The following is a 25364-nucleotide window of genomic DNA, read 5'->3' as shown; positions in this document are numbered from 1 at the left end:
AGCGAGATGCAACCAGCCTGGTGGAGGGCATGGTGTACCAGAACCAGGTGGTGGAGCTGCTCCTTACTGAATTCCCCAGCATCTTTGTGGCCCCAGGTGCTGAATGACATGGCTGGCACCTAAATCTCAGAGGCTGACGGTTTTATCTTGAAGGCACTAGATCGCGGATCATCTAGTCCTGGGGCAAAGCACTGGCTCTGAGCACCTCTGACCTGGCATTTGCTATTAGACCAGTACTGCTTGGCATCAGCTTCTTGCGGTGTGGATTTCTAGGTGGCTTGGGCTCTGCAGGGTCATAATCCAGGATCTTGAGACCGAGTCAAATTTAGAAGCTGGTGCACCGTAGGGGAAGGTGTTCTCTACCTACTACCCCCACAAAGAACTATTTCCGACCCTCAAATGTAGCTGAGGCAAAATGAAGCGGAGACTGGCAGCACTTGGACCTAGGCCCACAGGGTCCAGCACGATTCCTTGAGTATGAATGTGAAAAGAGAAGGCTGTCGAAAACAGGCTCCCCATTAACCCTGCCCTCTGACATCACCATTCAGCCAAGTTCAGCAGCTCATTCTCTTGAGCCAACGGTTATGTTTCTCCACATGACTTGCTGCCTCCGATGTGTAAGGCACCTTTGCTCTGTTTTGCACCCTTCTGCACCAGTTCCCATTTTGTCTTGCAGTAAAGTCATGCAGTAAAGCATACATCCTCTAGGCAGGAACAAGGAACCAGTGCCTGTCTAAGAGGTTTCTGGTCCACAGTTCCTATTGTCCCTGACCATTGGTATGCTGCCTGGGGGCCAATAGGGTTTTGGAGTCCAGCATCTTCTGAAAGGAACCAGCTTCTTTATGCTGCTCTAGGTGTCCTTCGTGACTCATAAGGGTTAGGCACACCAGTACTTTTAAAATTAAAATAAAAAGGGTAAAAACTACTTTGAAACTGCCATGGTTTCCTGCAAACAACCCTAGGAACCTATAGCTTAATGAAGCTGTTGAATTTTCTGTACTGGAGATCCAGTACAGGTTTTTTGGGTCCAGAGCTATGAACATTCCACTCTAATTCTGTGGCTCTCTGAATTGTTTGGGTCATAGCTTATGGCAGCCTTCCCCAATCTGTCACTCTCAATATGTTTTGGACTATAGCTCCTGTCAGCTTCAGTCACCATGACCAAAGCCCAGGATCAATGGGAGTTATAGTCCAACAATCTCTGAAGGGCACCAGGTTGGGAAGGCTGGCTCATGGCATGCAAAGAGGTTTGCATTTAACAACTCACCTGGTAGCCTAGTTGATCAAGAATCTCTTGTGGGCAAGTGAGCACACTGGCAGAAAAGAAATGGACCACTCTTGTCTCCTCTGCCAACCTCAGCCATGGAGGAAGAAGGTTGGTGGAATGGAGAAAAAGTTATCCAGCCCAGACAGTGGAAGTTCCTTTTTTTGGGGGGGTGAGTCTTAAAAGTTAGTAGCCAGTCTTCCCATGCCCACTATGGAGACAGTGGCTACTACCCTCATAGCAAACACTTTTGTTTGTTTTGTTTCTGTTTTGGTAGGCTCTTGTGGACTGGCACATAGTTTCCTGGAACTTTTCATCTTGATTTTCTCAGTGACTTGTAATAGTCGAGTAAGGGAAGCATACAATAAAAGAATTTCTGAGTGATCCATCCCCTCTTCTACTGTACAGGGCAGAATCAAGCATCTTGGGAACCTCAGTTTGGTGGGAAGAAAAGAAGTTTCCTAATGGTTACAGAAAAAAAACAACCTATAGATCATGGTGAAGAACCTGTGCCCTTCAGAATGTTGTTAGACTCAATTCTCAACAGCCCCAGCTGGCATTGCAAATTGTCAGGGATGATGGGAGCCGGGGCAGCCCATCTCATTTTGCCACCCAAAGGTTGAAAAGGGAATGTGCTGCACCGCACCCTACGCTGCCCCTTCTTACCAAACTCAGTGAGAGCTGGAGCGCTCTTTTCCAACCCCAGGGAGGGGGATGGGACAAGCTACAATGCTGTGTGCAGGAATGCTCTCAGGAGTCTGAGAGGCGTTATGATAGCCATCTTCCAATATCTATAGGGCTGTCACATGGGAGACGGAGAAAGCTTGTTTTCTCCTGCTCTGGAGGGTAGGACTCGCTTGGCTTCAAGTTACAAGAAAGGAGATTCTGGTGAAACACCAGGAAGAACTTCCTGATCGTAAGAGCAGTTCAACAGTGGGACAGACCTCCCTCGCAAGGTTGTGACTCTTCTTCCTTGGAGGCTTTAAGCAGAGCTTGGATGGCCATCTGTCATGGATGCTTTAGCGGAAATCCCTGCGTTGCAATTGGACTAGATGACCCTCGAGATTCAATTCTGATTCCACAAAGCATTCCTTCTTGCCTTCTCAGCCCAGGGATGGGGTGGCGGCAGCGTGGAGGGGGAAGACGAGCAGCAATGCCCGCCATGTAGGAATGCCCAGGCTCTCGCTGACTTCTCTGAGAGCTGGGGCGCTCCTCAAGGCATCGCCGCTTGTCTTCATCCTGGGGTGGGGAAGGGAAGCAGTGACACCATGTGCTGGAAGCAGTAGGGCAGATGGGGCACTGCCTTGTGCACCTCTGCTGTCTGAGGCGGGTGTTTCACCCCATCTCATTGGTGGGCCGGCTCTGATGGGAGCTGAAGGCCAACAACACCTGGAGCCACAGGCTTCCCACACCTGCTGCAGAGGATTTGAGGAGGCTCCTGGACAAGGCTTCTGTGCCTTCAACAACTAACTGCATAAGAAGCAAAAAATTATTAGATGAATCTATTCCCCATCCCTGCCTAATGCCCCCTCCCCCCGTTGGTTTTCTCCTGGTCCTATAGTTGTTCGTGACATTAGGTGCCTGAACAGGAAAGAAAGACTGTAGCCCTGTAGTCAGGAAACTGGTCCACACAACTTGCTCTCTGAAATCTTCTGGCTCTTTCTGGTGCATACTCCATGTATCCTTCAGTTCTCTCCCAATATACTTATTTGGAAAATGAACTCTCATGAGCAGAGCAAGTTCTTCAAACAATGCATCACAAATAGTCCTGTGCTCAAAACAAATGAAATGGGTGCATCCTTGTATTTGGCGGTGGGTGTTTTTTTTTTTCAAATATGACATTTAAAAGCATATCTTGGCTTCTTTATGTGCTATCTATGCCACATGCAACTGTTGTTGAAGAAGAAGGATAATTTGGTTGTGTATAATCAGGAAGCACCACCAGTTGCTTGCTCCTTAATAAATGATTTTTTTAAAAACAGTCAGCCAATTTGAAAAGGTTCCATTATTGACCACCCAGTCAGCTGCAGCTCTGTATCAACTGCAATTCAGCTGGCTGGAAAGAGCTGTTTCAAGCACCTTGTTGGAGCCATTCCCATCCAGAAATCTACTGAGTAAGCAAAGGTTAATCAGTTGAAGATTGCCTATATTATTTTGGTAGTACGCCCACTATGGAAGCTCAGTGCATTTCCTAGATCAGGAGTAACCCATTCTCTTGGCTTTCAGTATGCTGAAGCTATAGCCCAAGTGAGAGTATGCTGTGCACAGGGGTGACTGGCTGGCCACTTGTTTCAGTCACTTACAAAGTTATCTCCCCCATTCCTGGAGCAGCTGGATGTGTTTTTAAAATATTTAAAAGTGACCAAGATGGATGCAATGAATTCAGTTTCAATTAAGAAGTTTGTATTAAAATAATAATTGATCTGAAACTCTGGATGCTGTAATGCATGCTGAGAACCAGGGTTACATTAGGGAGGAGAAACGTTTGGGTGTAAGAAAACCAAGGCTAAAAAGATAGGCTAGATGACTGCTATGTGCAGTTCCTCAACTGTATGAGACTCTTTCAATGTGTATAAAAGGGACAGACTTGCTTCTCCTCCCTTAGGAAATATTTTCAATTTTCATTTTATTGGTGTTTTTTCTCTTTAAAAAAAAAGAGAGAAAGATTTACAGGTAAAAAATACTCGCACACCTATATACAATCCATAAAAATACATGTCACTATGATATGCCTAGAAATTTTCCCCTACCACCCACCCTTTTGCTTTAATACTTTCCCCTTCCCATAGATGAAAAAAAAATCACCTGGAAGGGACAGGCATTGGTCTGGCTTCCCAGCTAAAATACAAAAGGAAGATACAAAAACAAAAGCTAAAAAGGATGAAAGGTTTCTTTGGTTTCTCAAGTTTAACTTAGGTTTCCCCCCCTTTCCCTTTTTGTTTTGCTAGGAGGAGGATGCTTGAGTGCAGGGCATTGGGATAAGTACCTGAGGGAGACTAGGGAGGGGGAGAAGGTGCTAGCTCAGTGATAGAGGCTGGTGCTCAGGGGTGGAGCATGGCTTTGCATGTGGAAGGGCCCAGGTTCCATACCCAGCGGACTCCAGGCAGGGCTGAATAAAGACTCCTGCTCCAAACCTGGGAGAGAGAGGCTGCCACTCAGCACGTAGCAGACAATACTGAACCAGATCGATGTGGTAGAGCTAAGCTTCTTGTGCTTCCCCTGTGATGTTTTGTTTCCGGAAGCAGGGGATCCCCCTGTCTGCTTTGGACAAAGAAGACAAGGGCTCGGGGATGTAACAGGCAATGTGTTTAGGAGAGGTGACAAAAGCGTCACTGGCTCACTCTCTTTGGTCCTCTTTGGTCAAACAGGTTTTTGAAAGCCTAACAAAACCTGTTTAGGAGAGGTGACAATGGGGCAAGTGTCCCAACACCACAGGGTGGTGGTGGCTCCTTTTAACTCTTGACACCACTCTCACGGTTGTCCATCTCAATGCTTAAACCCTCCAGAGCTTTGCAGCACTTGTTTTGCTTAGTCACCTGGGTCTGTTGGACGTTACCTCCAAGTCTCCCCACCCCTGGCTTATTTGTAGCCTGTGAACAAAGTGCACCATCTTTGTATGTAAATTCAGAACTGAAGAACCCAGCCTCTGAACTATTGGGGAACCTGGCCTGAATAGATGGCAGGAGCTATAGCTCACCAGCTGAGCACAAGTGCCACAGATTGAGGGTTGCCAGCCCCAACCAGGTTTTTGCACATTAAAAACAAACAGCCCCGAAAGCAGCTGTGTAGCAAAGCAACTTTTCCTCCCATCGAACACTGAGATGGCAGGAGCTGCCTCTAGCCAATGTTTCTCTAGACTAGAGGAAGGATATACTGTATTTGCTTTCCTGTGGAGTTGCCATGCTACAACCTGTAAAAAAACATTCAGATCCCCAAATGCTCTGGGAGTCAAGGCAACCAGCTTCCCATGTGGCACATCCTGGAACCCAGATCATTAAAACAGGTTGGGAAGGATGGCTGGACAGAAGGGCCAAGGAAGGAGTGAATCAGAAGGAGCAGTTGTGGCTGCCTTGCTTCCTGCCAAATTGGGAGATTCAAAAGGAGGTAAATGTTCTCCAGATATGCAGCCCAACTCAAGTGATACAACACACATGTGTGAACCTGCCTTTGAACTGATTTGGGTTCAAGAAGGATTTTTCTTGTGGGATGGACTGGTATGTGATCTTAGAGCACAGGGGCGGGTCTTTGGAAGTTTGTCATCTCTTGTAACTTGGCTTGCTTGTCCGAGTTATGAGCATGTGAGGCACTTCAATCCTGTGTGCTATGCTGTTCCTCCAGCTTTCTACACTTGTGGCTCACTATGGTCTGCTTGTGTGCCTGTTGTGCACATACACTTCTTAATCTTTCAGCCCTAGGACTCAGTTCTCTGTCCAATGCCTGACATTTAAGAACCTTTTCACACATCAAGAGGTAATAAACTCAGGCAAGGATCCACAGCCCACCCCGGCTCCCTGATGTGTGCACCTGTATGTATGCAAACGTGGGCTCATCACATGCATCTGTTTTTAAGTGTACATGTAAACATCATTGCCCTAGCTCCAATGAAATCTCCCTTTCTCAACTGGGAACTGCTGGTATAAATTATGTGTGCATTCTTACCTGTACTCTGTCACAACTACTTACATGCACAAGCAGAGGTGGATTAGGACACTTATGTATATGTACGCCTTAAAAATGTGATGTGTGGATGGAGTGGCCCTTTGGTGCAATTGGGCCAGATGCCACAATTCTGCTCTCACAGCAAGGGATAGTGGAGAGGCATGTATCTTTAGGAAAGCAGAAGCCGCCAGAGCAGATGTTTTTGCATATCCCCCAACATTACACTTACATCACAATGTGAGCTTTGTCATGGTGGCAACGGAAGGATGGGAGCTAATGGAAAATGCCCAGGTTGAGGTGGAATTCAGGGCTCCGGACAGTCTAGCAGCTTTACCAGGTGAGAGCTGAAAGGCCTGAATGTGCCGGAAGTGTATTTGCCATGTGCAAAGAAGAGCTTGCTTAGTAGATGCTCTGAGCCCCACCACCAACCTCCAGAGCCTCTGTGTAGGCAAAACCACAGAGTCAATTCTTTCCTCCACTGGGAGTCCTTCCCTCCTTCCTTGTGGAATTTGCAAGAAGGAGCTATGAACAGTTGGCAACATTCCTGCTTGCTCAAGATCACAGATCTCTCCTGCTGAATGCAGGCAAAGTTTTCAATTTGCCCCAAAGCCCTGTTTTTGCACATGTTCCTCTGTGGATAAAATGTTTCCAGGCTGACATGGGCCCTAGGTATGCAGCTGTGCTCAACAAACTCTACAACCAGGCTGATAGCCTGTCAGAGCTCTCGATGCACAGGGGACTCTGCAGAAGAGGCACTTTGGGGTGATGCTCATTAAGAATACTGGTTTCGTTTGGGGAGTGCGGGAGACAGAGGATGGATGGGTTTCGCTCTACCAGCTGGGAGAGTGGAAGGACTCCACTTCCTTTTCCCACGGCCACCTGTCCTTCATCCCGTACCATCAGCACAGTTCTCAACAAGAGACCCACCTTGTACAGGACGTCTGAGGTTGCAACAGATGCAATTTGGTACCAAAAGGCAAGCCTGGAAGTTACTAATTGGACTCAGTCTCCCTGCAGAGCCCCCAGTCCTGCCCCCCCCAACCCCAAGTTATTGAGTCCAGCCCAGCAAGAGGTACCCTGGCCTTGTCTCTCCTTGTGCCCGTCTGGTTCCTGTTCACAGCAGGTCCCCGTCATCTCAGCCATGATCCCAACTGTACTAGGAAAGGGTGTTAAGGAACTGGTTCTCCCCTGCCAGTGAGTTCAGCATGGAGCTCATGTCCCCCACAGCCATGTTGGCTGGGCCGCCGGGCGGTGAGGTGGGGCTGAGGCCCTCTGCGTCGTCCAAGATAGCTGTGAAGTCCAAGTGGGTGTTCTCCAAGTCCAGAGTGTCCAAGCTGTTAGACACCTGCTCTTCTGGCAGGTAAGAGAAAGAGTCTGATTTGAGGATGTCCAGCCTGGGGGTGAAGGGCCCGCCCGGATCCTCTGCCACGCAGCTGGGGGGCTGGCAGTGACGTTGGTGGGCGTTCATCAACTTGTTGCCGGAAGCTTTGCCCAATGGCATGTGCAGCTGGCTGGAGAAAGCTCTGGCCTCCTCAGGGCTGCGGAGAGGGGGCAAGCGCATCAGCCGGTGGGGGCCGCCCTCGCCAGGGGTCTCATAAGGGAGGCTGGCTTGGTAGCACAAGCTGCTTGGCCTGGTCAGCGGCTTGGGGCCCCCAGGCGGGTGGGGGGCCATCCCTGGGCTGTAACACTGGCTCCCAGGGCTTGAAAGTGCTTTGCTGTCCATTGCCGGTGGGGGCTTGGCAGGGTAGCCCGGGTACTTGGGGCTGCCAGGGTAAGGCTGGGGCTGCTGGCACTGTGCCCCACTCTCTATACCCATCATGGCATCACCGGCTGGCTGCTCCCCCCACATCAGCGCCTGCTGCGACTGCACATAGCTGCGGACCATCATCTCCTTGACCTGCAGCATGGGGGTCTGGGGCCTCCTGCTGGGGGGTTGCCCCATACCAAAGCACGGGGCCTGCTGGCTCTCAGGCTGGTGGTACCCCTCACCCCTGACACAGGCAGGCTGGGCTTGGCTGTATGGCAGCTGCTTCATGCCCTGGCAAGAGGCCAGAGCAGGCACAGCTGCTTGGAACTGCTGCTCAGCCTTGATGTGGGCCTGGCCAAACTGGAAAGTGCCCTGCTGGCCTTCACCAGCATGACCTTCTACTCCCATGTGCTTGGCATCTGGGACTGCGTACTGGGCAGAGTGGCACTGCCCCATGGCAGAGGGGGGTGCGGGGTTAAGCCCCGCACCGTCGCCATCCCAGTGCCGCACTGTTGTGTGGAAAGCCAGGCTCATCTGGCATTGGGGCTGGGTATAGTCCAGTTGGTCAAAGCCGCCCTCCAGCTGTTCGGGACCCATCTGCAAGTTGCCTACCGCCCTGGGCGCACCTCGGTGGGCCACGTTGCTTGGGAGCTCCATGCCCGCAGCCTGGCATGGGTAGCTCTGCTCCTGGTAACCCAGGTAAGGCTCCATCTCCAGCAGTTCCTGCTCTCCAGCTGGGCCGGTGCTCTCCATGGTAGCGTTCTCCAAGAAGACGTTCTCACTGATGCTTGGCGGTCGTGGCGAGAAGAGGTGGCGCTGCAGGTTGGCATCCGAGCCCCCAGTCGCCTGCCCGCTGGCTCTGCCCATGCCTCCTGGGCTCATGTTGCTGAGGCTTTTGAACCTTTGCACTCTGGGGGGCGGGTGGGCCTCACCCACCATCTGTGAGGGGTCGCTGGCTCGCCGAGCACTGTGGCCGAGTGCTAGGTGGGAGTGGAGGATGCCAGAGCTGCACCTGTGGTATTCGTTGGCACTGTGTCGATGCATGAAAGGAGGCAAGACAGAGCCTGAGTAATCTGCCATGAGGCTGGGCTGAGCAGCCCTCTCCATGCTGGGTAGAGGGGTTGGAGGCGGTCCGCCTGTCGCAGCGGCATACTTGGCTTTGAGGCGGTATTGTTGGGCCGGCGTCAGGTTGCCCAGTCCTGGAAGACCTCCGCAGTGGCTGGCCTCGCTGGAGCGTCTGGAGGTGTCAGGGGAGATGGGGTCATACACCTCAGGTGGGCCCACCCCATTAGGGCCTCCCGCAGCTGGCAGGTATGGTGACACCATGGAGGAGCGACGGCTGACGGTGTAGGCCGAGCTGATGGTGCTGCTGGTGCTGCCGCGGCGCTCACCGGGCATGGTTAGGGAGGGCAGGTCTCCAGATGACAGCTCCATGATGCGCCGGTGAGAGACAGCGGAGGGTGGCCCACAAAAGCCAGGCATCTCTCTCGTGGAGCCTGTGAAGAAGCAGCACAGTTGACTAAAAGCACGGAGAAAACACATTTCAAAAAGCCAAGCCCAAAGCAAAGCCCATGGTTTGCAGCCGGCTTGCTAGGCCCGAGGTAAGGCCTGACAGAATGGAGAAATGGCTCCTCTGCGAGACCCGGGCACCCGTCAGTCACATTTAGAGCAACGTATGTGATGTCAGCTGCAGGGCAGGTAGAAACATGGCTCAACCAGCTATGTGACCTAATTGGGAGGGGGCAGTGCTAAATGGCTAAAGAAGGAAGAGCGAGACCACAAGACCGAGGCCAGCAGTATCTGCAAGAGGTTATTTCACTGCTAGAAGTAAAACAGGGGAGCAGCACTGATGTTGCTCTGCTGGTAGCCATCTTGAAGAGCAACAACGGGCCTTGTTATTCTCACTGCCTCCTGTCCATGGGAAACCCTCTGTTCAGACCCTATTCTATGGGCATCCACAGGGGTTTTTCTGATCGGGGTGGGCGGACCGCAAAGTAAAACATGAAAATGGGGAGCAGGAGAGTTTCTGTCTATTTTGACTTCTAGCTCAGGTTCTACAAATGCTAGAAACATACCCTTTAAAAAGAACGAAAGCTGGAGATCTAGAGATTAAGGCTCATCTGGATTTGGAGGTGGAGATGAGTGCCTGACCCGCTGTGGACACCCCTCCCCTCCCCTCCCCTCCCCTTTCCCCCCCCAAGACCTCCTTCCCCACACACCTGACCCGGGGATGGAAGGCAGCTTGACCCCCTTTGCGGACAGGGGCTTGCGCAGCTGCTTCAGCTTGTCAATGCGCAGGTTCTCCAGCTTGTGCAGCGCCGACAGCCCTGAGTTGCCCATGGGCTCTGACGGTTCCTCCAGCGCCGACAGGTCTTCTAAACTGCCACCCGCATTGGCGTTCATCTCCACGCCGCTGTCATTGTTGTTCGCGCTGCCCAAGGGAGAGCGCTCGCTGCTGCAGGACGACTGGCCACCGGGGCTGGGCTGCGGTTTCTGGGGTGGGTGGGGGGTGGAGCACAGCCGCATTGCAGGGTTACAGCAATTGTCACAACAACTCGGGGGGAAGGTGGTGTTCCATGCAGGGTGGGGAGGGGAGAGATCTTGGCTACTTAGAATCATAGAATTGGAAGGAACTACGAGGGTCATCTAGTCCAACCCCCTGCAATGCAGGAATCTTTTGCCCAACGTGGGGCTCAAACCCACGACCCTGAGGTTAAGATTCTCACGCTTTACCACTTGAACTCACTGGGACCTGTATGTGGGGTACTTGCTTGTTTCTTTTATTACATTTCCACCCCTTCTTTCCTCCCAAAGGAGCCCAGGGTGGCAAACAACCAGTGATTAATCAATAGAAAGAATTCTAGTACAGATGCAGACAGGAAAGATCTCAGCTTAAAAGGCTGGTTGGAAGAGGAAGGTCTTCACCAGGCACCAAAAAGACAGCAGAGATGGCGCCTGTCTCATATTCAAGGGGAGGGCATCCCAAAGCGTAGGTGCCACAATGCTAAAGGCCTGGTTCCTATATTGTGCACAATGGACCTTCTGATGAAATGGTATCTGCAGGAGCATGGGCGTACCTGGGGGGGGGGGGGGGCGGCTGCCCCCCAGAAGCAAATAAAATAAAATAAAATGGTTATCGGCAGCCTAAAAGGAAAAAAAAGCTCTCCTAAAAAAGCTCAACTACTGGTCTTTCTCCCCCTCCCAAAATCTCAATAACAATTGAGCTCTTAGCCGACACTGTGTGTCTGTGTGTGTGTGTGTGTGTGTGTGTGTGTGTGTGTGTGTGTTGCGCCGGCTGATCGTTGCAAGGGAGCTTTGGAAACTGAGTTCCCTTGCATGGTGAGTAGTTCCTTTGCGAGGGCTGAGGATCCTGGGAAACTGAGTTTTCCAGCCATTTGGGGCTTTCTGTTTGGGGGGTAAAGTTTTTCTGTTTTTTGAAGCTGTTTTTGTTTGCTGTTTACATAATGTGGTCAGTAATCTAAAAACGAACCGAACCCCTAAAAAATGGGGTAGATCACTGCTGAAAGTAGATCACAGTCTCTTGGGAGTTGGCCACCCCTGGTATAAGACATGTAACTAGAACTTGCTTCTTAAGCTGAATAACGTGTGATGGTAAAACAATATTTTTTAAATAATAAAAAATAGGGCTGCCAGCTTTACTCAGCAGATCCATCTACTTAGTTGATTAATCACTGGGGCAAATTCCAGTTGGTGTGGGCAATGGATTGGGGCAGTAGAAAGGAAAACGGGAATAATGCTGAGATCCTCAGGGTGCCAATTTCTGAAGATTTATAGCTGTAGAAGATGAAGTGCCTTGATTCCTTCCTCCAGGCCTGTATGCCGAAGGATGGACTGCAAGAACAGGAAGCTTCCCTGACTAAACTTTTTGGCCGAATCACAAATTCCCACCAAATTCTATATTTCTCTTTGGCTTAGTGTGGTTTGGTTTGGGAAGGTCTGTAGCTCAGCTCCCTGGCACCTGCAAGTACCGTAGGTACGGGATAAATCCCCACCTGAAGCCATGGAGAGCCACTGCCAGTCAGTGTCTGGGCCAGGAAGACCAATGGTCTGACTCATCCTTTCTGTGCTTCTTAAGAAGTGAGGGAAGTGGCCCCCAGTGCTCCTTGAACTCAATAAATCCTAGCCTCATAGCCCAGTGTGGAGGCGGACCCATTAGGGCACCTGGCGGTGGGCACTGCCCCACCAACCTCGGTCTGCCTTCTGGCAACCCCCACCTACCAGACTTTCTGCTTGTGAACAGTGCACTGTCTGCCACCTTCCATCTCATAGAACACAGCAGGGAATTGGTGGGCTCTGCCTAACACTGGCTCTGGCGCCACCTACTGTTGGCCTCCTTTCTTTCTGCCCTAGCAGTCTCAGTGACCACCAGCCACCACTGCCCAGTGTCAAGATCCGTCCTCCGTGCGTCCTCTCCAAACAACCATGACATGCCTTGCACTGGAATTTAGTCTCTCTTCTCCCAACGCTGCCTGTGTAGCACAGCTTACCAAGTTAGAGTCAGGCACCATGAGTTTGCCTTCGTCTTTCCTGCCTTCGCTATCTCGCTCCTGTTTCATATCGCTGTGGAGGACTAGTGTCCGGCTGGTGGATATGGTGTCTCCGCGGTGCTTCTTGGTGACGTGGGCATCTGGTCCGTGCACTGTCTTGACGTGCTTGCGCAGAGAACTGGGGTCTGTGTATCGCTTGGTGCAGCCTGGGATCTTACAGACGTAGGGTTTCTGCCAGGACACGAACAGATCATTATCCCTCACCGGAGGTGGTAACTTTAGGCACAGAATGCTTCTCTGACTCACTTTGCCTCATAGTAAGACAAGTGTGCTTCAAACTGGGACGCTCCAGATGTTGGACTGCAACTCCTATGAGCCCTCACTATTGCCTATGCTGGTTGGGGATAATGGGAGTTGTAGTACAACAGCACCTAGAGACTTGAGGTTCGGGAGCACAGCTCTTAGTGGACAGGCTGAAGCACTGGGTCATACCAATACTGCATGGAGGGGGGGGGTTGCCATCTTTCTGACGTGAGGCTACATGGTTCCATGGTTCACCCTAGGCAGCTAGCCATACCTCGTTGGAATGTGTCCGGTTCTGGTGCTTGGCCCGGTCTGAAGCATTGGAGAAGGCCTTATTGCAGCCCTCGTGCTCACAAACGTAGGGCTTCTCACCCGTGTGGGAGCGCAAGTGGGTCTTGAGGTTCTCCAGTCGTGAGTAGGCCTTATTGCAGCCTTCGAACTGTAGGGTAGCAAAGCAGTGGGTAGTTGTATGGCAAAATGGGGAACCCCCACCCTCGCAAAATCACTCTTTCTCTGTGCCAACCCAAATGCGTAGCTTCTTCTGTGCACACACCACACCCTTCTTCCAATGGGGCAGCCAGCCACACCCTTTCACAGCCAGGTATACATGATGGAAGTGGTGGGAGATGGAACTTGGCTCATAGTCACAGGCACCGGGTTCTGCCCAACTTTGGGGGTGCCTGGCGCATGCGTGTGATGTCACGAGCATGACGCACATGTGTGACATCACATGGCAGGAGGAGTCTGTGAGACCCACCACAGCCACAGGGAGGCCTGGTAAGGCCTGATGGGTTCCCTTCACAGCCATGGGTAGGCACGGCAAGGCCCACCACGGGACGCAGAATATTGAGGGGGCCCGGCTGCCTCCTTGAAAAGTTGAGGCACCCCTGCTCAGGAGTAGGGACATCAGAGAATTCCATCAGAAATTGAAACTAGTGCAATCTGCAAGTTTGCCCAAGGTCAGAAACACAAGTAAATAAAAGCAGTATTCACTATTGTAGTTTTTTAGTCCACACAAGTTATGCAAATCAGCAGTTTTTAATTTTTTCAGACCCAAAACCCACTTTTAACCGAAACATACATTAGGGCAGGCATAGGCAAACTCGGCTCTCCAGATGTTTTGGGACTACAACTCCCATCATCCCTAGCTAACAGGACCAGTGGTCAGGGACGATGGGAGTTGTAGTCCCAAAACATCTGGAGGACCGAGGTTGCTTATGCCTGCATTAGGGGACCCATTTCGTAATCTTTTACACTATATTTGCATGGTGGCAGCGCTCCTGTTGTGATGCACCTTGGATCAGGCCATGACTCACTAGTGGGTCCTGACCCACCTGTTGAAGACCAGTGATGTAAATAATTGCATTATTTTCTGCATTGCTTTTGACGTTTCCATTCCACCGAAATGCATTGAAATTAATTAAGTTTGTTCTGGACATAGTAGAGAATGAAACAACACAGATGTTAGCAGAAGCCGAATAGTAGCAATACAAGAACAGTACTCATTGTGAAGAAGACCAGGAGGGAGACAGTCATGGTGCGAACCTCATCAAACTCCGTCTATCCTCAGATCCTCCACCCAGGACCGGAAACCAGCTGGCTCTTTGAGCCCACCCTACTTACTGTGCACTTGTGGGGCTTCTCTCCTGTGTGGCGCCTCATGTGAACAACCAGCATGTACTGAGCTTTGAAGGGTCGCTGTTCCCGAGAGCACTCCCGCCAGTGGCACACAAACTCCTTCTTCTCCCCATGGATGTGCTCATTGTTAATATGCTGCAATGACAGGGGAGCAACGGAGCAGAGGTGAAAAGTCAGTTGAAGTCAGTGGCAAACACAATTAATTCATCACCAGCATTTATGGTTTAGCTTCTGATCCTGCCTAATCACTGCAAAGCATTACAGAGTGGAAGCAGGGATCGTTCCAGGATGCAGAGCCATAACTGGGGCGGGGGGGGGGGCGCGTCTAGCCAGTGTTTCTGACCCAGGTGGAGCTTCCAGAGGGGCGCCATTGAGGCTCCCAGCCTTCCAGCTTGTCTGCGTTTCAGCTGGAGAGAAAGATGAAAAAGTGAATGGCAACCATGAGCTCCTCTTTCTCCGTGAAGCTGAAGAAGGCTCATTTACAAGGTGACACAGGAAGAAGGAGAGTTATTATTGTATTTATATGTTTGTGCTGAGGAAAGCCCAAGAACACGCCTTCATCATATAGGCACACATCCCCCCACCCCCAATAAATAAATATTATATGCAAGGGAAAATAGCATTTCAGTCCAGAACAGTTAATTCAACAATTGGTCTGGGAGCATTTAGAAAAGGTTGCTGTGATTACTAAGACCAGGGGTCCCCAGACTAAGGCCCGCGGGCCGGATGCGGCCCAAGGGGCTCATTTATCTGGCCCCTGGTGACCCCCGCCACCCGCTCTTACCGGTGTGGCGCAGCGCGGCTGCTCACTTTCAGGTCAGCGGAGCGAAGGAAATAGCTTGTGCGCATGAACAAGCATCATTTCCGGCGCACTTCTGGGTCTGCAGAGGCCCATGTGCACGCGCACAAGCTATTTCCAGCGTTCCACCGACCCGAAAGTGCACCGGAAATAGCATGTGGGCGTGCGCTCCCCCGCCCTCGCGATTGGCGCTGGAGGAAGCAGCCCAAGGTCTGGTAAGTCTGGGGACACCTGACTAAGACCCAGCATAGGTTTCTCAAAAATGTCATGCCAGACCAATCTGATTTCTTTTTTTGGTGGTTGGTTTCAGTAAGGCTTTTGACAACGTCTCCCATGATATTCCCATGAGGAAGCTGGTAAAATGTGGGTCGAACAAGGTAACTTAGGTGGATTTGTAGCTGGTTGACTGACCAAACCCAAAGGTACTTATTAATGGTTCCTCATCGTCCACCTTGCCGACAAAGGTCCGTATAGTTAAAGCTATGGTTTTCCCAGTAGTGATGTATGGAAGTGAAAGCTGGACCATCAAGAAGACTGATCGCCGAAGAATTGATGCTTTTGAATTATGGTGCTGGAGGAGACTCTTGAGAATCCCATGGACTGCAAGAAGATCAAACCTATCCATTCTTAAGGAAATCAGCCCTGAGTGCTCACTGGAAGGACAGATCCTGAAGCTGAGGCTCCAGTACTTTGGCCACCTCATGAGAAGAAAAGACGCCCTGGAAAAGACCCTGATGCTGGGAAAGATGGAGGGCACAAGGAGAAGGGGACGACAGAGGATGAGATGGTTGGACAGAGGAGGAGGAGAAGGGGACGACAGAGGATGAGATGGTTGGACAGTGTTCTCGAGGCTACCAGCATGAGTCTGACCAAACTGCGGGAGGCAGTGGAAGACAGGTGTGCCTGGCGTGCTCTGGTCCATGGGGTCACGAAGAGTCGGACACGACTGAACGACAACAACAAATCATCCAGGAAAAAAGTGACAAGTGGGGTGCCGCAGGGTTCTGTCCTGGGCCTGTTGCTGTTCATCATCAAGGGATGCTCATCAAATCTGCAGATGACAACAAACTGGGAGGGGTAGCTAATGCTGCACACACACACACACACACACACACACACACACACAGCTTAACACGAGTCAACGGTGTGATGCAGCAGCAAAAAAGCTAATGTTATTCTAGGTTGCATCAACAGCCTAGGGTCCAAATAAAGGGAAGCAATAGTGCCACTTGATTCTGCCTTGGTCAGACCACACCTGGAATACTGTGTCCAGTTCTGGGCACCACAATTTAAGAAGGATGTGGACAAGCTGGAATGTGTGCTGAGGAGGGCAATCAAGATGGTCAAAGGTCTGGAAACCAAGCCTTTTGAGGAATGGTTGAAGGAGCTGGGTATGTTTATCCTGGAAAAGAAGAGAGTGAGAGGGTTGTCACATGGAACATGGGGCAAGCTTGTTTTCCCCTGTTCTGGAGGAGGGCAGGTCTTGAACCAATGGATTCAAATTGCAAGAAAGGAAATTCTGACTAAACATCATGAAAAACGTTCTGACGGTAAGAGCTGTTCAACCGTGGAATTGTCTGCCTCAGGAGGTTTTTAAGCAGAGGTCGGATGACCATCTGTCATGGATGCTTTAGCTGAGTTTTCTGCATAATCCTTGGCATCCCTTCCAACAAAAATAAAATCGAAAGGAATCTTGTTGAAGCTTACTCAGGAGTAAATTTACATGTCAAAACTCCTTGAAAGGGTTTGCACAGAACCAAGAAGAGGGGTGGGTGACAAATAGCCTCAAAGAAAAGGACAAAAAACTTTTTGAAAGGAAACCAGAGGGTCTTGGCTGATCTTATGATCTTGTAATGCAGTCTTGTAATGATCCTGTGACCAAATAAATCCAATTCAAAACCAGACCTCAGATAGACAACTGCGGCACATGGAAGTTCTACTTTTGACAAACAATTTGCTTTTACAGGAAGGGATGCTCACTTTCCCTTTGGTCATACAGTCAGAATACTTCTTAGGATTCCTTTGAATTCAAATAATCTATTGCCTATTTTTATGTCCTTTATGAATAAATGTGTTGAGGTGTGTGTGTATGTGTGTGTGTGTGTGTTTATATGTATGTATGTATGTGCATGCATGCGTGTTTGCAAACACACATCCGAGGGTGGATGGGTGCCAAACTGGGTCTTTGACCCAGGTGACAGAAGGCCTGGTTTCAGATCTGCCAGGATGTATCTGATGCAGCTAATCAGGGCAGGGGGTTGGACTGTGTAAGTCAGCTCTTCAAGTTATCACCAACTTCTAAGATGCCTCCCATCCCGTCCACCCCCCACCCCACCCCACCCCCCAAAAAATCATGCCCAGAGGCCCACATCACTCACGTGCACCAGCTGCTCCTGGGTGTCAAATTCCTTGGAACACCCTTCCCAGTGGCAGTTGGTCTCATACACTGCCTCAGCCTCTACTTTCCCGTCTTCCTTCTCCAATTCATCCCGGGGATCAAGCATGCCTAGTAAGGGATCCTGGGGTGGAGGTAAGAAATGGAGCGTGTTCAGAAAATCTTGGGAACAATTCAGATCAAGATATGATCATCTCAGTGTTGTCAGTAAGTTAAAATACCCTGCCACCAATGCCTCTGCTGCAACCATCAGATACCTGTATGCCTGCACAAACCAAAAGGATATGATCCTGAAACAAGCTTCTGCTAGGGCTCTCTCGGGTGAGCAACTTATGCAATGGCATCTGGTCAAAATGGAGCAGATATTGGGTTGTACCCCAATGTAGCACTGAGTAACACATTCCATCAGCACAATAATTTCTGCTGCTTGCTCACCAGGACCTCCCCCCCCCTCCTCCATGCCCCCTAAATGTTGCCCCACACAATCCCCACTGCACATGCAGTTTGGTTTGTGGACAGACTGGCAACGAGTGAGAGACGAAGGTGGCATGAACCACGCCTAGAGCGGAGTTGACATATCCAGCTGTGAGACTGAAATGTTGGGAGGAAAAACAAGCAAAGCACCTTGGTTTTTATGTGTAACGCTGATGGTGAGAACATCTCCCTCTCTCTCTCCTCCACGCCCCCACCGCCCCTCCAGCTCCAAATGAGCCACTCCAGTCCTGGACACTTGGCTCTGGATTTGGAGAGAGGGCACGCTCTGTGTCTGTGCGAGCACATTGGTGTGGCCCGATGTTACCTGTGTCCCTGTAGAGGCTGGGCTGGAAATGTCACCCTCCGAGCACTCCTCCATGCACTTGGTGCTCAGGGCATCCAGAGGGCTGCCCAGGCTGGGCTCTGACTTCAGCTGTGGGAAAGAGACGGCGAGAGCTCCAGGTGATGGTGCCCTCTCCCAGTGCAGCCCCAGACCCGAAGGAGGACCCTTCTCCCTCTGTTAACTCTACGGCCACCCATCTTGCTTTCCCAAACGAATGCGAGAGGTTAATCTAAGAGCCTACCAAGAGTGCTAAGGCACCCCTGGGTTGTTAACATTTATTTCTGAGGGCTTTTTGTGGGGGGTTGGGGGTGGGCAGGCTATGGGACTTGGTAAGCAATGGGTACAGCGGTGTCATGTTGGGGGCTTTGGGTATTCACATGCTTGAGCGTGACACGTTGAGAGGGGCGGGTGGGTGAACTTGATACCCACTTACCTGGCAGTGTTTCAGCATCCCACGGGGTGGTGGCATATGGTGCATCATCCCTGGCCGGCCAGGTATGTGTTCATGAGATCCACAGGGAGCCATAGGTGGGTTGTGGCCAAACGACATCCCTTGAGCTTTCTGGTGGCCCATGGGGCTCTGGAACCCAAGGGAAGGACTGCCGAGGGTGACAGAAGAAAGCACAAGCTGTTTGCACGCAGAACACCTGCACAATGCACTATTTGCGCAATGAGCATTTGCATAGTGGCAGTGCTGTGCATGTGTAACATGATGCAACAGAAGTGCATAACGTGTTACAGAGCCCAAAAGCAGCTTTTTTAAAAAAACAAAAAGGGCAAGGAAAGTTTCTAGCCTTTATGCTTGAAAGGGCACAGGCAATGCCATCCAGCTGTGAAACATGGAGCTGAGGAAACTTCTGGTTGGGGGGCACTATGAGTGGAGAATGAGAACTAACATAACCGGGAAGTTTTTTTTTGTATCTCCAGCACAACCGTAGAACTATTTTCATTTTCTTCAGAGTGCATTTGTACATCATCCCCTTACCCGGCTTACCTTAATTTAACAGAACTACCCTTTGACTATCTATAATTGGGCTTGCTTGGGCAGCTAAGGAGTGCGGAATTGAGGAGATGTAGTCAGGTTTGGGTGTGAGGATTCCCCCCTCCTTATTGCAGTGCTCCTCAGACACAAAAGGCTCTGGCTTTGGAGGCAGACATTGGTGTGCTTCCCCAGAGAGTAAATCATAGAAAGTGGGGCATATATGCTTCTGCTTCAGAATGGCTAGAGTGGGAAGAAGGGGGAGTGGAAGCTCATTTGTGCCAGTTTGGGGAAAACGGAGAACTTCAGGTGTTGGGAGGATTGAGAGACAGACAGGTGATGCAAGCCCACAGTGGGTCAAGAACATTTTTAAAAACATGTTTGACTTTTTAAAATATAAGGTTTTATAATATATGTTGCAAAGACATGGCACGTATTTGCTCAAGAGCCACAACTGGCTGACATTTCTGGGTGTGTATGAGAGTTTCCCATACATTTTGCATATAAGTGAAGAAGGCTCTTAGTCAGAGGTCTAACACTTGCTGAGTTCCTGAGTTTAAGTGTTTTTATAAGAGGAACAGGATTTTATGGTGCCCGGGACAGTTCCTCAGGTTTCCAAATATGTCCCTGGTCCTAAAAAAAGTTGGGGTTCCGCAATACACACAAACCTGACCTATCCCGGAAGGGAACACCTACCTGCTGGTGCCAATGGAGAGGTGCCCGTAGGAGCCACCAGCCGAAGCACAGCGGGAGTTTATGTAAGCCACCAAGGAATTGGGAGAGGTGCGGATGACAGTCTGCAGATCAATGCTGGCATCCGAGAGTGGAGAGATGGACAGTGCTCGCTTCTTGGTCAACTTGGCTGTGCTTCGGGGCGTAGAAAAGCGAGTACCTGGGTGGGAAACAGGAAGAACACACGGAGCTGCCTTATCCTTAGTCAGACTTTGCATCTGGGTCAATATATTGCCAACATTGGCTGGCAGCTGCTCTCCCAAGTTTTCAGACAGGGTTCCCCACCTACAAGGCTATCTAGAGTTTATTCATTTATTCAAAGCATTGAAGTGCTCTAAATGAATGTTGGCAGGTCACCAAGCTGTTTGTGCATCTTCTCCCTTCCCAAGGGCAAGATGCCAGGGATTGAACCCGCACATTCCCCAATGCATTTCGTCATATGAGGTTGCCTGGCCCTCTAAGACAGGGAGGGGGAAGCCATGGCCCTCCAGGTGTTGCTGAACTACAACTCCCAGCAGCCAAGAATCCTTTGTGGGAAGTCATGTGCTTTAAACGGACAGTGTATTTGCAGCCTTGGAGTGGGAAAGTAAACCAGTTGACACAGCAAGACGGAAGAACAAAAGCAGGGGTGTTATGTACTGAGCTGAATCCTAGAACAATAGGATCCAGAATGCAGCAGTCTGATTGGTCCTAGAACAATAGGATCCAGAATGCAGCAGTCTGATTGGTCCTAGAACAATAGGATCCAGAATGCAGCAGTCTGATTGGTCCTAGAACAATAGGATCCAGAATGCAGCAGTCTGATTGGTCCTAGAACAATAGGATCCAGAATGCAGCAGTCTGATTGGTCCTAGAACAATAGGATCCAGAATGCAGCAGTCTGATTGGTCCTAGAACAATAGGATCCAGAATGCAGCAGTCTGATTGGTCCGCGGGAGCCACCCAATCCAGCTCCGGGTGGAAGTGAATCAGCGAACTGATTGGCCCGCAAGAGCAGCCAATCATGCTCCTGGAGGAAGTGAATCCGCAACATGATTGGCCTACAGGAGTAGCCCGGAAATAGCCAATCACGTGGGGCCCATTGTGTAAATAATGTATATATAGCAGACATTTTGGGGAAAGATCCATTCATTGCTACTATGAGCTGAATAAAGAGCATGAAATTCACACTTGACTCCGAGTATATTTCAAGGAGGCTCTAGGGTCAGTAGCGTGTCCCCACTTGGGGGTGTGGGCCCAGGTAGGTGCCCTATATTGTTGACCTTTGATGCTGACCTTGTCCGGGACAGCCTCTAGTAATTACAGGCATGTTCCAAAGTGGAGATGTATGTGCTGGGGCTTGCATGGAAGTTGTCACCACGGCAGGTCCTACAGCAAAAGAGACAAGCCACTTTGAAAACTGCACAAGAGCTTGCCTTTTCAGCAAGAGCAGCAGCTATGGCAAAACTATCAGAGAAAACTCCAGCTGCATGCAAAACTTCTGCCTGTGCTTACTTATCTGTACTCTCAAGTCTGTAAGCTGCAGTGTGTCCCCTTCAACCTCACCCCCCACTCATTACTTCTCATGAATTTGCCGCCGCCTGTCCTTGAAACTCACCATCAGTATGAGAAGGATGTTCACTTCCAGGTGGCATCCCATAGGTGTGATGATTCCCCATGGAGTTGGCTTGGTGGTAATATGACAAGTCATTGATTCCTGGAAAAGAACAGGGAGTGAGCCATTAATAGAAGCAGGGGATGTTTTGGTCCACCCTGGGATTCTTTGGAATGTCATCAAGGGCTCTTCAATGAGAAGACCAGTACTGGCAGACAACCGAATCCTGAACAAGGCCCCTGATAATATTCCCTTCCAACATCTACCTCGATGGGTGTGATGAGTGTGTTTTGAGACACAAGGGCATTGTGTCAGGTGCACAGAGAAAAACGAGGATCTGCAAGGCTTGCTGGTCCTCTGCGCAAACTGAATGTGCACATGCATTTCTAGAAAACCCTCTCTACAAATCCTCCGTAGCATTAAAGGGTTCCATGCAAGAGCTCCTCAGCAGACATAGCAACATGGAAAAGGTTCCAGGAAGCTGGGTGGGTTGGAAAGCCCTCTTGGGAAAGAACAGAAGGAGAGGCAAACAGATAGCTCAGGTGGAGTGTTGAGCAAGAAGACTGTGCTGTGAGACTGACCTTCCACCATGGTGCTGGGTTGCCCTTGCCCATGGAGGGGGCGAAGGTAGCAGTGTTCTACGTAGTTATTAACTGGTGGGTTCATCGGGTTGAACATGGTTTGTCGGAGGCTGGATGCAGTCAGGGACACATCTGCTTTTTTGGTGGGTTACAGTGGGCCAGGAAGTGGCAGTTCTCCTGCTGAGGGATCCAGATCTGCAAGAGACAGAGTATAGTCATGTGAGAAGACAAGAGAGACCATCACCCAAGATCCCACAGTCACTGGTGTGGTGGCTCTAGAATTGGTCCAACAGTTGAGCAATGGCAACAAAAGATTATGGAATACATGGAAATTGCTAAATTGACATAAAAAATCAGGCAACAGGGTGACGAACCTTTTCGAAAAGAATGGGGAAATTATATGACATATATAGACAAGATGTGTATAGTAGATTAATATGGAATTAAACCTCATAACGGGAAGGGAAATTCAGCAAATGGAAATAGAACGGAAAGGTAATTAGTAGATGTTTGGAAAGGGAAACAAATTATGTATATTTTGAGAACATTAGATGTATAAGTTTGAGAGATTAGTTATAAAATTATGAAAATTGGACAAGAATGTGAAATTTAAAGTTTGATTTAAAGAAGACAGAACATGGAAGATTGGAAGTCGATATTAGATACAGAATATAAGTTATTTTATGTAATTACTAGATGTAATTATATGTGTATATTAAAATCAATAAAAATCATTGTGGAAAAGAATAGAATTGGTCCTGTCTTGTTGCGCAGTTCATCCAAGGACCCTAGTTTTCATCACTGACAGAGAGGGGGGTCACATGTCAGTGGCAGAGCACATACGTCGCATGCAGAAAGTTCTAGGTTGAATTCCTGGCATCTCCAGGCAGGGCTGGAAAATACTTTTCTCTCCCCCCACCCACTTGAAACTCTGAAGAGCCACTATCTGTCACATCAGATCATATTGAGCGGGGCAGGACCAAGAGTCTGGTTTGGTGCAAGGCAGCTTCCTATGATAACACAGGTTTAATGTACACCTTCCATGATTAGCTCCAGTAACAGTAGTATATGCCCTTAAACAGATACGGAGGGCTCCTCCAGACGGCCAATTTATTATTTTTTCTTGATTTGGCTTGCACAAAGTTTACACGGGGGTTAGATTATATCCAGTCTTTATTGAGTATTTGTTCTGATTTGTTTGCTCGTAGCTTACACAAGAATGAACATTCATCCTGCATTCATCCCGGTTTGCTGTTTTTATACATCTACCATTTGTCATTCATTCAATCAATCCACACACCTTTCAGTGTCGCTTACCCGAGCTGCAAAAAGTCTTCTTCTTGTTGTTTTTTTAAGTGGATTCATTGCATTAGAGCGACAAAGCACAGTAATCCACTTTAATTGAAAAAAAAACCTAAAATTCTCAGTATGTGCCTGAATCCCTCCCACAAAATGCTGACAAATCTGGAGAGAGACAGAGGCAGTGACACCCCAGTTTTCTGATGAAAGGAGGAAAAGAGTTTTCTAGTAAAGCAGAGTGGAGTGAGGGGAGAATCAGAGGCTCATACTGTAATTAAATAGATACAATATTAACTCCTCCCTTTCTGGGGAAATAAATGAATAAATGAATAAAAAAACGAAAATGCCTTTTAACTCCAAATAGGTTGACTAAGATTTATAAGACAGAATCAGATCAGTGTTGGAAGTGTAAAGAAGTGGAGGGAACATTCTTCCACATGTGGTGGGCATGTAAAAAGGTAAAAGGGTATTGGGAAATGATTTATAATGAATTTTAAAAAAATGTTCAAAATTACTCCTCCCCCCCCCAAAAAACAGAGTCCTTTTTGTTTTGGATTGATAATGCTGTTTCACCACTATTCTGAAGGGGATGTGAACAGTGGGATTCTTTTTGCACATGTGGTAGGAATGCAACCCAGTTCAAAGGTTTTGGGAAACTGTATTTGAGCAAATATCTGACATTACAGGACAACTCATCCCCCCTAACCCTGCTTTCACCTTTCTATCTATTGCATATCACCTGGTGATATCAGTCAAACACAAGGAACTTGCTACGCTGTGTGTTTCTCTCTCCCATACTTTTGCCATCACCACTCTATGGAAAGACCACCCACAGCTTTCCATTGGGATGCTATCTCCATTTATTACTTTCACCAAAAGAACATCACTCACTTCCCCTCCGCCCACTTACTCAGATTTCCTCACAGCAAGGCTCAATAGGTAAATGGGCACAGAACATCAGCCTTAGGTTCTCTTTCTTATACTGTTACAGACCAAGTAAGTGCTGTGTGCATGAATTTTACCTGTATTACTCCAGAGTCATTTGTACTTGTGCTGTTGTTTTCTCTTTCATTGTATAAACTATAAAATGCAATTTTAACAGAAAATACTTCTAAGTGGTGGCAGATTTAAGATCTCCTTCCAACCTGGGTGCAATGAAATACACGGGAAGTATGCAGGGCCACCAGCCCACATGAAAGTGTGGCACAAGCTCAGGTCTTCCTCACCACCGCTTGCATTCTGATGGACTCGTGTTTTACACAACAAGGATTGTTGACTTTCTTATCCATTTAACAGCAGCCTTCTCCAGGCATAGAGAGGGACAGCTTCACTGACTTAGTGCTTGTGTGTCCTGTTCTGTGCAGGTGGCAACCCTATTCCCAGCTGTGCGGATCCACAGGAACTCCCTCCCATCTTGAGTGGCAAACACATACTATGGCTGACACAGCAATGCGCCCTTCACTCAAGGTGGTGATGTACCCTAACTCCACAGAGGTATCCTTTGCTTTAAGATGCCTTCTATTTGAAGAGTTGTCTGGTCCAATTTCTGCTCAAAAAGCAAGGACCATCAGGAGAGGTGAGCAGGAGGGGCCTCCAAGTTGCCCATCAACATTTAGCAGCCTGGATGGGCACACAGGTCACTTGGTCATAGTCTGGTCAAATGTACAGTGCTTCTATCAGAATTCTTGATACTGGGAATGCGCCTTCACTGTGTACTTTAGCATTTTTGTTTAGACAAGTCTGCCCAGGTATTTAGAAAGCTGGTGCATGTATTGATCTGTTTTTAGTTTATTGTTGATTTTAATTTTTTCAGTGTTTTCAATTATTGCTGTTATTTTTTTAAAACTGATAATCATATTGTTTTGCCTTTTTTGTAAACTTCTTTGAGGGCTTTTTTGCAATCAAGCAGTGTATTAAATTTTATGAAATAAATAAATCATAGTAATTATTTTAAAACTTGCATCTCTTTATATAAAATAACACATGCAAATATATTTACTGGTGATGTATCTCCTTTGTCAGCAGTTCATAAGTCGCCACCCAACACTC

General features: G+C 49.0%; 1 protein-coding gene across 3 annotated transcripts; it reads right to left on the bottom strand.

Annotated features, from left to right (window-relative positions):
* Positions 1-5900: 5900 nt before the first annotated feature.
* LOC117039977 (zinc finger protein GLI1-like) lies at positions 5901-22236 on the bottom strand. Of its 3 annotated transcripts, XM_033137477.1 has the most exons (12): positions 22017-22113; positions 21439-21537; positions 21117-21209; positions 19806-20001; positions 18564-18729; positions 18113-18220; positions 17297-17437; positions 14105-14254; positions 12756-12920; positions 12179-12409; positions 9890-10163; positions 5901-9166 (listed from the first exon to the last, which is right to left on the bottom strand). In XM_033137477.1, exons 1-12 carry the CDS (start codon positions 22111-22113, stop codon positions 7080-7082), a joined length of 3807 nt encoding a protein of 1268 aa, XP_032993368.1. In that variant the 3' UTR covers positions 5901-7079. The 3 variants fall into 3 exon arrangements, with proteins under 3 accessions (XP_032993368.1, XP_032993359.1, XP_032993351.1); XM_033137468.1 differs by lacking the exon at positions 18113-18220 and having other exon boundaries at positions 22017-22236; XM_033137460.1 differs by lacking the exon at positions 21117-21209 and having other exon boundaries at positions 5903-9166; positions 22017-22236.
* Positions 22237-25364: the final 3128 nt, after the last annotated feature.

This window comes from Lacerta agilis, chromosome 2, assembly GCF_009819535.1.
Source record: "Lacerta agilis isolate rLacAgi1 chromosome 2, rLacAgi1.pri, whole genome shotgun sequence".
Lineage (NCBI taxonomy): Eukaryota > Metazoa > Chordata > Lepidosauria > Squamata > Lacertidae > Lacerta > Lacerta agilis.
This window is presented reverse-complemented; position numbering and strand designations above follow the sequence as displayed.